Source organism: Cryptotermes secundus, unplaced genomic scaffold, assembly GCF_002891405.2.
Source record: "Cryptotermes secundus unplaced genomic scaffold, Csec_1.0 scaffold6, whole genome shotgun sequence".
NCBI lineage: Eukaryota > Metazoa > Arthropoda > Insecta > Blattodea > Kalotermitidae > Cryptotermes > Cryptotermes secundus.
Genome location: NW_019725001.1, coordinates 1,734,813 through 1,747,216, shown reverse-complemented (window position 1 = coordinate 1,747,216; position 12,404 = coordinate 1,734,813). Strand labels below are relative to the sequence as shown.

At 37.3% G+C, this 12,404-nt stretch overlaps 1 protein-coding gene across 5 annotated transcripts in view; it reads left to right on the top strand.

Moving 5' to 3' along the window:
- Nucleotides 1-12,404, top strand: part of LOC111863156 (run domain Beclin-1-interacting and cysteine-rich domain-containing protein) — a 68,570-nt gene that overhangs the window by 24,887 nt on the left and 31,279 nt on the right. For all 5 annotated transcript variants that reach the window (XM_023849210.2, XM_023849211.2, XM_023849208.2 and 2 more), the window contains 4 exons: nucleotides 2,435-2,618; nucleotides 3,838-5,280; nucleotides 6,726-6,900; nucleotides 7,069-7,200. In XM_023849210.2, coding sequence (XP_023704978.1) covers nucleotides 2,435-2,618; nucleotides 3,838-5,280; nucleotides 6,726-6,900; nucleotides 7,069-7,200 — 1,934 coding nt within the window. The remainder of the gene's footprint in view (nucleotides 1-2,434; nucleotides 2,619-3,837; nucleotides 5,281-6,725; nucleotides 6,901-7,068; nucleotides 7,201-12,404) is intronic.

Sequence of the window (12,404 nt, the reverse complement as noted above, 5' to 3'; positions counted from 1 at the left end):
ATTCTGGGAAGCTCTTGCATAGCTGCATAATTGGCAAGAAGGAATCAGCTGCATGAGTGGGTGAGCGTGTCAGTTGAAGAAAAACTGCTGATTACTCTGAGGTAAGGAAGGTTTATCTTTTTATTGATATACAAATTCTGCATACATACATACAGCATACATTCTGTATTTTGGTCCTATTATAAGTTTTGGTTATTTATATATATATATATATATATATACACACACACACACACATCCCAGATTCCTTCAAGATTCCCAAGTCAAATCTGGTTTTCTCCCGTGTGGCATAGTCTGAGCTGTGTTTATCATATATGCCACGCTCTTGCTCAGTTAACAGCACAAGAACAAATTAGCAGCTTTTTCAACTCTTCATACCATCTTAACAAACAAATGAATCACTGATGCACGTTACAGAACACATGATTTCTAGGAATCCATGCCGCAACTCTCAGCAACTCTATCGTTGTGAAGACTGGCATGCTCCGTTGCCTAGAAATTGAGTTTCTTAGTCTTCCCGTGAGTTGTGTTGCAGTTTCCTCAATTTGTGCTGTGCCATTTACTAACATGTTCAACTCTGGCTGATAACACTTCTTGGAATCGCAGTTGGCAGTTTCCTTGGTGTGTGCCTGGCCTAACAGTGTCCTCTGCTTATGCCCTTACCAGCTGGCAAATATCCCACAAATGATTCATTGCTCCAGCTGACTAACTCCCAGGCTGCTGGCCATCTTGCACCACTCTTCTACTTTTCTCTTCATTGACTGAATAACTGCAGCTCCCAAATTGTCCAACCTATAACATCTCGGCACAGACTGCACAGACAACACCGCTCCTCATTGTTGTAGTTCAGCGGTTTTCATGGGAACATGTTTGTGAAGCTGTTACTCAGTAATAGCTCTTGTATATTAGCTTATCTCGAGGTTATTGCCCAGCAATGGGTCTATGTGCTACAGTATTATAAGTGTAGACTAATAAACCCATTGTGTGTGATTCATTAATTCAAGTGTTTATAGACATTTAATTTGTGCATTAATTGCCTTCATTCTTCACACTATCTTCACCTCTTTCCAAAACATTACACTGTTGCAAAGTTGACCTGTTAAGAGCTCATCAGAATTGAAGAGAAACTGGCTAATCATTGTATCCAAATGCCCATTTTCTATGCACTTACCCATGAGATACCTCACCTGAACCAGGTAAGTCAGTAACAACCAAAGAAGGGGGTGAGCCGGAGAAGTCAGAGGCAGCACATTCATCATTGTCATTATCAGCACAGCATAATGTGAGAAGGGCTTATTGTAGGAAAATTGGCAAAATTAGCATGTAGTTGATTGTAGTGGAAACTAGCATTTATAAGGGTTGCAGATGATCATTATGTCTTTGTCAATATAAAGAAACTGTTGAAGATTACATTGTTCTGGGATGTATGCAATGTGGTAGATGGGTACCAGCATTTTGGAAGAACCATCAGCCTTCATCTTCAGGGTAGAAGAAATGAACAGAGTGTGGAAGACAGTATATAATATTGGGAAGGAGGAACTTGGACTGGAGCTGTGGGAAAACCAATGGCAATCAGTGGCTCTTAAAATAGCTCCTTTTTCACTGCAGAAAAAGAATATAGGAGGAAGAAGGGATAAGCCTAGAAGGAAGGGATTGGGAAAGAAAGTATAGGAAGGAGAAACCTGAAGATTTATGGAAATGCACATTTTTAGTTTGAGACTCGTGTGACTACATATTAATCTTTGTATGAATTTCGGTTCCCTGGCACAGTTTATTAGGTTTTAACTTAAACTTTATAATTAGAAGATGGCATGGAGTAATGACAGTAGTTTGCTCTGCTTTCTTTTGACTGATATGCTTCTCTCACCAAACCTGAGTTGGTGCAGCATGAATTGAAGACAGAGAAAAACTTTAACATCTATAGGTCTGTAATTTTTGGAGCATAAAGCATGCTTACAGTAGACTTGAGAATGCATCTACTTCAAGCTGTAGTAACTGCTTTTGAGCTGGAAGTACTGAAATATGCCTGTGAGAGGCTGGATCTCTTTAGTTATGATCGTAGTTTTACTCCAAGTGTGACTGGTAAGTAATAACATTTTTACTTATGAATTTCTGCTTATTTGTGGTGTCAGTTACTAACTTAAACTATATTGCTTCAAATAACAGAATAATTGGTGCCTCACGGACTGGAAAGAGTATGGAAGGAAGCGATTGTGGCGTAATTTGAGGTACTCTCTTGGCATTTGCATGGAGATATAGAGGAAACTATAAAAGGTCAGGAAGAATAATCAATAAACCAGCCAAGATTTGAATCTGTGACCACGAAAATGTGAAGCAACAGTACTGCCTCTTCGACCTGACATTCATATTGTTGTTGTTGTTGTTGTTGCTGCTGCTATGAGGAGAGAGGAACATTTAATTTCTTTATTTTCAGTTTGGAAGGTCATGCATTGTCTCAGAAACTGTCCTGGCTTCTGTCTGACCGAGAACATCTTCTCTCATGTTTTGAGAAGTATGCATACTTGTGCCAAGAGAAATATGCAGAAGCAACCCTCATTTGTTTGAGAGCTGTGGAGCAAAATCAGCCATCTCTACTCACAGAAATAGATCCCTGTTTGGTATGTATTTGTATGAAGTTAAGCATAATTTAATATTGTCCTGATTGTGGTTTTTAGTATACAATATTTCCACATTTTTAGTGGCTATAGACAGTGTTTGGATTGGTAATTGGATTTATTGAACTCTTACAGATCTGTGACAACAAGTAATTATAACTGTTTCACGAATTCACACACTTCACATTTTGCTAGAACAGACACATAAGTCTTCTCAGCTTGCTGTTTCTTCCCCAGTGCTCTGGTAACGGCTTCCAGTGGTGGACTTTCCCCTTTTTTCTGGGTTTCCGAACTGTTCCTGGCCTCAGTTACCAGCTTCTCACAGCAGTGGCTCACAAGGAATGAACCCCATTGGTTATCTAACTCACTCACCAACTGACTCCACTAAGTGCCCTGCTTATAACATCTCAGCATGGACCACATAGGAAACACTGCTTTCTATTATTGTTATATCATGGAACTGTTGCATTCTTGTCTTTGGCTGAGCCGTTACCTAGCAGTGGCTGTTGTATAATTGCTTATTTCACGGTCATTGCCTAGCAATGAGTCTACATGCCACAATATTAAGTGTGTTTTCTTTACTCCACTGCAATTTGACATTTTTTTTCTGTCCCTCATAGTCTTATTCTAGTTGTTGCACAGTCTGATTATGTCTTCACTATGCGCTCTAACAAATCATGGCACAATTATCTGCCAAGCAAATTTTTAAAATGCCCTGCTTTTCTTCTTAGATATCTTATTGTCAAGCAGTTGAAACCAAATCTACAACCATCTGTTGCTTATCTCTTAGAACTACTTAATGATAAGTGTCACCAAGTCCATTAAGAAAACTTCCCATTAACTGGTTTTAATGTTGTGAATAAATCCAGCTGACAGGGTTGCTTCCCGATGTAAATGCATGACTGTGAAATGATTGAAAATTAGTATGAGAAAAATGCAAAAGTTTTCTTAGTCACCATGAAGTGCATACGAGTTTCATATATGTCAGTATAGACCAATATTCCCAGTATACCCACCTATGAAAAAATGGATTGTGCTATGTACATGATTGAGTGCTGTTGTATGGAAGCTATTGCACTGTGTTGAGTACATATTTAGGTTTATTGAAACCTTTGTCTTATTAATAATATGTCTCTAAAATCAACACAAGCTTTGAAGTTTAATTTTAGTCATTCAGCTTTGCACACTCAGCACTTATTTATTTGGTCTAATTTTTTTGCAGTATCTTGGTACATGGAACTTCAAAGTATTTCACAAAACTCATAGAAGATATTCATCATTTCCTGAAACACAATACAGCATTTGGCGGAATGGAAGGAATAAGAGTGTTCATTTCAAGCTTCTTAAACAGTCATCAGAAGGATCACAACAGAAAGTAGTGACTAATGCTTGTTCATCAAGTGCAGTGCTGGCAAGTGAGAATATTGAAAGAGTTGAAAGAGAAGATGTTGCAGAATTGCAGGATGATGATTTCACTGACGATAAGACTTTGTGCAAAGAGAATCCAGGTTCATTTAAATCTGTGAGTGATGATGTTTCAAAAAATATAAAATGTAGGACTTTGCAGGTAGGAAGTGCAGGTGTTATAATAACAGACTCATCAGTCACTGGTGATTTAAGGTCCTGGTCTAGTTTACCAGATCTTACAGGTTCAAATTCTGGAAATACATCTAGAGAAAGAAGTGTAACATTAGATGTACAGGAATTTCCTGTATCTTCCAGCAGTGTGCCACAGAGATGTTCACAATTATCTTGGCTAAGAACTGGCAGTCAGACTCTTCCTTCGTCCCCAGCTAAATTAATCCACAATTCAGCCGAATTTTCTTACCGGAAATATTTTCCACCACAGCATTTCAAAGGCAAAGACTTGAAGTCTCAGTCTAGAAATTCACCAGCTGCAAAATCCTCTGAGTTGTCTCCGAGTGTGTTACAGATTGATTATTCATCAGAAGTTCATTTAGAAACTCCACCTAGTGCAACTGAACAACGAACATTTAACCTGCAAAAGTGTAACAGGGATTGGAAACCTATACCGCTCAGAAATTTATCAATACTTGGCACTGTTAAAAGGCCACTCAGACTGAAAGATGAGTCTGGAGTAAAAGCAAATCAGAAACATGCCACATCAAATTGTGCAAATTCTGAGCCTAATACTGACACCTCTGGCACCCTTAATCCAGAAACAAATAAACCAACTGATGAAAGTCAGCCTTCTATTGTGATGATTGGGCCAGAGCTTGATAGGCCATCTATACGCCCTTCAGATCTGAAGCTTTCAGTTCAGCCGTGGGATGAAGCTGATGGCTTGTGTATTGAGACACAAGATTCTTCATGTGCCATAATTGGTAAAGAAAAACAAGATGAGAATCCCAGAAGGAAAAAAACAATGGTTGTTGGATCTGCGCCAGAATATGCGGGTGAATGGCTAAGTGACGAGACAGTGGACCACAAAAGTGGCCATTTGAAACTGCAGAAAAAAAGTTTTATTGAAAGTGGAGGTGGAGGAGTTCTCCCTATGGCAATAGGTTTCTTTCCTCGACCAACAGAGGGCCAAAGTCTGACAAGCTTTCTGTCATCAGGACAGTTCTCACGGCCTTCAGCTGAATTGGATCGAGAAAATGCCCACTTCAGTATTTGTGAAGCTATGATTGCTGCTATTGAACAGGTCTGTACATTTTTGTGTATGTCTGGGACTCACACTACTTCCCCCACCCCACCCCAAATTTTTAATTTACCCAATTCTGTATATTCTTCTCAAGAGTCTTAAGCCATATTTCTTTGGCATGAGAGTAGCCTTGCATGTAATCATATATTGTAAAAGTATCCCCCTGCTTACACTATAATTGCATTTCCAAAAGTATAAATCTGAATAGCATAAGTCAAGTGAATACAAATATATGATTTTTATATATAAATGTCAGTTGCATAGATTGACTGCAGTTGTCATGTAGAGAAGTAAAAGTGTAGGAGTTGAAAATGATCACTGTACTCGTTACTGTTGGATCATGTGGGACAGTTCTGTAGTCAGAAAGTGATTAAATTTTGCTGTCACTGGTCATCATGGAGTAAATAATTGTTTTAGTGAAAAAGTGCATACAAGGAACTCTTCATTTTTACAATTAGAATGAAATGACATTATGAAAAACTCTGACAGATGCAAAGAATTTGTTCATGAAAGTAGGACTTTTTTCTAACGAAAACTGAATGAAAAGGCTTCCAAATTGCCCTGACAGTAGACTGAGCCTAACTAACTCATGCCATGGAGCTGAGTCCTTGAGAAGCCACCAGATATTCAGCTACCCAAGAATCTTCCAATGAACTGACTGAATACCACTCCATCTAGTTTCTATGAGGTAAATTTTAGTATTATTATATTACCTACATCTATGTCTTCATAGTAGTTTCTTTCCTCCTGGCTTTCCTGCCAAACCCCTGTATGCATTCCTCTTCTTGCCCATGCCTACTACATGCCTTGTCCATCTGACCCTCCTTGACTTAATCATTCTAGTTATAGCTGGTCTGCAATCTAATAGTCTTGTGTTTAAAGTAACATTTTATGATTTGTAACTGAGCTAAGTAAATGAGTTTGTCATTTCAGGATGCAATAAATCATTCAGTGTTAAAGCTAATTGCATTTTCATTGTGATGTATATGTATGGACACCTCCCACCCCATGTGTGCTCATATACATATATGCGCGCACACCACTGAAGATTGAGGCAATAGGCCCTTTAGGTTCCTCTGAAAGTTTGAAGTCCTGGAGGACTGTAATTGTGATACCTGTCAGTGAGATCCTTAAATGTATGTAAAACTTTTGACCATGAAAAATGACGTGAATTTTTAAGATTTGAGGTCTTGCAGCAGTGATTTTGAAGAGTGCTGTCTGCAGGAAAGTGATGCCATTTAGTCTTGTGGAATTTGTTGAAGTTATGTGTAACCAGAGTATTTCTTTTTATATCATTGTGACTTCCCACAACATGGCTTTCTTCAAGTATGTATCAGGGTTTTAAAATATAGTCTCATGACTTACTATATGAAAATTATTTTGGGAACAGGATGAAAAGCGAAATAGGATGATTGTACAGAAATGCTTTACTTTTATTGGGGTAGGTGAAATGTAACCATCAGCTCTCTGTTGCGGAGGAGACGGGAGAAGTTGGTGATGAGAGTGATGAAGAAATAAATCACTTAAAGCAGCGTATCCGAATGCGCCGTCGTCAACGCCAAGAGGAGAAACAGCGTCATCTTATGCCAGTATCACTGCTTAGTGATGGCAAGACAGACAGTAAGTATGTTGGGGGAAGTACTTTGTGACTGATGAGAATGAACTCATAAATTACATTTGAGAAACACTTGGTAGATTTATTTTTATGCCAGTCGTTTTTATCAGTAAGTTTACGGTGTTCAAAATATTTTGTTCATGTTATATGTACAAATTATTTTCTTTCGTTAGCTACAACAACAGATCAGAGTGTGAGCCCCTTATCTTCTTCCTCTGGTACGCCATCAGAGAGCGTCTCCACTGATGATGTTGATGATTTAGAAGTGGATGAGGTTAAGAATTTGGCTCAGCTTAAGAATGCAGGTAAACTACTTTAGGCATCTTAATGCATCACAATTTGTTGTGTATCTCAGATGAACTGGTAACCAGGATTTCTTGTACTCTGCACGTTGTCTATGGTCAATGGTCTTGTCAATGGTTGTCCTTGGTTTATTTTTCAAGGTGGTATGTTATGTTTTATCATTAGTTTGGAGGATCTATGTCTCTGTATTACATCTTGACAATCTATCTCTTAATCTAAAATTGTGGTTACTGCTGATAAAGTCTTAGTTCATCCAGATACCTTTTGTAGTACAATTATTGTGTGTCTAGACATAATTGTATTAATATACCATCATCACAAACTTTTGGAGCTTATTTTTTTTAGTTTTCCCATGTATTTTTTTCAGCATGTTTCATGACTTTCCTCTGTTAACCTAATATGTGGTTATGTTGCAGACAGTATGTTTACCAGAAAAATTAATTTACTGACTCAGTTCTGGAAAAAATCAAGTACATCTAACATTATGAGTTCCTGTTGAGCAGCAGAATATGCCCACGTACAAGTTATCGAAACATCTAACAAAAACATTACACACTCACCTATACTTGCCATACACATACAAGGTATGCAACTCCATCCACCCAATTACAGACTTACAAAAAAACAAACTTAACACAGATATGTGAATATGTTCTTTTGACACAGAAAACATGTACACTAATATACCAAAAATCGATACTAGAAACATAATTAGTAATATACTGAAAAGTAAGCCAGAAATTAACAAGAACATCAGAAAAGAAATTTACACACTACAGTGATGGAACAGAACTGCGTTCAGTTTGACCAAACCAGTGGCTTAACCATGGGTGCCCCAACATCAGCAGTACTAGCTGAAATGTATATACAACACATGGAACAAATAATTGGTTACTTTAGATACATCAATGATATATGTCCAAAACAAACACACACTCATTGAATTGAACAAACTAGAGCCTCCTATAAAATTCACTATAGAAAAAGAATTACATGAGTCCATCAGTATTTTAGATCTTACAAAACATTGCAAAGACAAAAATCTGAAATTTCCAATTTATAAGAAACCCACACAAACTGATATTATAATACCTAACAGCACATGTCATCCATATGAACATAAATTATCAAATACTAATTACCCACTAAATAGATTACACATGTATCCAATAACTAAATGAGTAAAAGAAACAGAATTAAACACTATCAAAAACGTAACAACAAATATAACACAAACCTGGTTTAAAAACCCACTCTCCCACAGAAACAAAATATACGCACTAATTCTTAGCGCCACAAAACAAAATCGGTCACCTTTACATACAGTGGCAAAGAGGTAAGAATAATCACCAAACTCTTTCACAACACACAAATAGAAATAGCCTTCCACACATGAAACACAATACAAAACGTAGTAAATCCCCATACACAAATAGATAAATATAACAGAAGCAGCATTTACCATATGCAATGCCTAGACTATCCACTAAAGTATGTCGGATAAACAAGAAGAATGTTTAATATTACATATAAAGAATACATTCATGCCATCGGATACAAGAATAGCATTTCTGTATATTCAAACAACATACTAAACATGTTGCACACATATGAAACCATAATGATTAGTATGGATATTGTCATGTGTAGGGGGGGTATGGGTGACAAAATGGCGGGTTCTAGTTCGGATGATTGGATTTATTAGCAGCTTGGTTACACACTCTCTCTTAATTACTCTTAAATACAGTGCTATCGCTGATTTACATACACCTCATAATTCACTGTTACACATACACTAGTCCTCTCTTGGTAATGATCTGAACACAGAAACTAGCGCTTCAAATCACTCCTAATATTACATATAATTTAAGTCTTCCAATCACACACCAAGTCTTCACACAACGAACTTCCTGCGGCTGTCACTCTCACTTAAACAGTCTCAAATAGTCCCCAGTACTCCCAAATACTAAAATCTGTTCTGTCTGAAACTGTTGTTATATAGCTTCTGCACTGACCATGCTGAAAACTGCCTATATTATTGGAACATGTTTACCCAGTGCTTGCATAGCAATGGTCATGGCATGGACTCCATGGAAAGCCAGTTATATGATAGCTACCACTATTACTGTGTGACATCATTGCGCCTGCGTGGAAGTCTGTTTACTGAACCATTGCCTAAAGCAGGTTGCATAACCTCGTTCCATTGTTGCCAGCATGTATCGTGTATGTTTACTGGTCTGTTACCCAGCAACGCTCTTTCCATTCACATTACAATATTATAAAAACAGGAAAGAAAGGCAAACACTTGAATACCCTAGAGAATGATCGCATTTATAGAACCAGTAAAGATAACCTACATATGAATGACACACATTGACACAACCCAATATTCGGGGCCTTATACAAACTTTGCACCAGATTGCAACACACACGCATAGTCCTTTTCTTAATAAGCTGAGCTAGTTGCATAGAATGCTCATAATCTCTACATGCACAAGCAAAGCAACAACATAACCAGCCCAACAGCGTGGAAAAATCTACAAGTCACTATGACAGAGGTAAGTATAAAAAGTAAACTAATGTACACAAATAATATATAATAATATAATTGTTACATACTACAGATAAGTTGTATCTAATAACACTACATCAACATCTATATGAGCTGTGTAAGTAACACAGTTAAGTATAACAGCAAAAACTATCAAAACTTATTTATAACTAGGGCTCGGATTTCTATGACATGTGATATTTTTATCCTGGCAACTTTTCACATGTATAATGAAATATAAACGCATTTCTGACTCTTTTTAATATGGAAATACGGTTTTTATTGGTCATATAAATGCATATTTGAACCATATTTTAGCTTTAGGTCATATTTGGGCCCGAAGTGATACAAAATCATATTTTTGGTCATATTTTAGGCGAGTTTCACTTATTGCTCAGAAATATATTTGCAAGTATTGGCAACGATGTTATTTGGAACTTCATTTCTTAGAAATATTTGGCCTTGTGTAACGGGATTCGAAGGAATACTGTACAGTGTGAAGGGTAACGGTTCTTGACCTGGCATAGAATCAACCACTTTGAAAAGAAAAATTGCCACCTCTGCTTCTTTCTGTCTGTCTGTCTGTGTCTCTTTTTCTCCTCCACTGCAGTGATACCTGAAGTCCAGTTTGTTTCTTGCATATTGGTGAAACATTTTTCCATCCACAAAGCGGTAAATTTCTACCCTCTCCCCAAAACCCGTCCAATACAGTACTGTATTCATAACTTCAGTTGTTCAGTATAGTTTCAAGATGCCTAAAGTCAAGTGCTCTTATAGCGTGAAGTTGCGTGGTTTTATTAAAGAGTTTGGTGACAAATATTTTAGTACTGACGGAGAAATTTTATTTTGCAAAATGTGTGAAGTGAAAGTTACGGCAGACAAACGTTTTATGGTGCAACAACACTGCCATACAGCTAAACATAGAAGCTGTGTAAACACAGAAATTACCACGGAAAGTAGACAGTGATTGTTGTTTGAAAAGTCATCCTCCAGTTCACCGAAATCAGGAAATGCCTCCGAGTTTTCAAAGGATCTTTGTACTGTGATGGTTTCATCAAATATCCATTACATAAAGTAGATACACCTAGTTTCCGAAACTTCCTCGAAAAATATACAACTCATCCCATTCCGACCAAATCCAAATTAAGAAAGAACTATCTCACTTCCTGCTACGATGTTACCATCAATAAAATAAGAAACTGTGTCGGAAATAATAAAATATGGGTGTCTATCGACGAAACTACCGACGTAAGTGGTAGATTTGTAGCGAATGTTGTTGTTGGTATACTGAAAGATGACCAGCCTCAAGATATATTCCTATTGGCATGTGAGGTGTTGGAAAAAGTGAATAATTCTTCCATTGCTGTTGTTTTTGACAATGCGATGAATTTGCTGTGGCCAAATAAGGTAGAATGAGAGAATGTGCTCCTCTTCATAACAGATGCCGCTCCATGTATGGTAAAGGCAGCAAAGGGACTTCAGGTACTGTATCCCAAAATGATTCATGCAACGTGTCTCACACATGCTCTGCATAGGGTAGCAGAAGAGGTGCGAGAGAGCTACTTTGATGTAGATAAATTAATAGCAAATGGGAAGAAAATTTTTGTTAAGGCTCCACTTCGATTGCAGAAGTTTAAAGAAGAGGCTCCATCACTACCCCTTCCCCCTAAGCCTATTCTAACATGATGGGGGACTTGGCTCGATGCTGCAGATTATTATTGCACACACTACAGTGTGATTGAAAATATCTTCATGAAGTTTGACAGAGATGATTCATCTTCAGTTCAAACTGTACAAAATTTGTTTTCATCAACCACGTCAAGAAATCTAGCGTACATAAAATCAAATTTCAGTGTGATATCAAAATCCATCATTAGACTTGAAGCTGTGGGCATGCAACTGTGCAATGCATTACAAATTGTTAAGAAAGTTGAAAGTGAACTACATCAAGCATAGGGCGAAGTTGCTGTGAAAATTAGTGCAAAATTACAAAATGTGCTGCAACGAAATCCTGGATATTCAACACTGTGTACAATTTCTGACATTCTTTGTGGCAAAGAAGTTGAATTTGACAACAGTGAATTAGAACTTGACGCAAGTGATCTGACTTGTTTTAAGTATGCCCCTGTGATATCTTGCGATGTAGAAAGGAGTTTCTCCAAATACAAGGCCACTCTTAGTGACAATTGGAGGTCCTTCAAGTTCGAGAATTTGAAAATGCATGCTGTCATTCAGTGCAACTCTACTGAAAAGGAAGATTAAGGTACCGTACAAATTATTTGCCTGCAACTCTTGGCACACTTTACTTTACTTTTCACGCTAAAATAAACAGTACTTTCGTTCATGTTTTCTCTTTACAGGGTCAGCATTGTGTTGTGATGGATGCTTCACAGCTTAAAGACATTTATTCAGAAAAAATAACTTTGTACACTTTTCAATATAACGCCATTCAGCTTTTCTCTTTATGGGGTCAGCAATGTGCTGTGATCGATGCTTCAGAGCTTAAAGATATTTATTCAGGACAAAATAACTTTGTAAACTTCTTAATAAATTGCCATTCTTAGGAATTTTTGTTAAATATTTACTTATTTTTTGTGGGCCATTCTGTCATATTTTAGGTCATATTTTGCCATTTTTAGGGCATAAATGCATGCA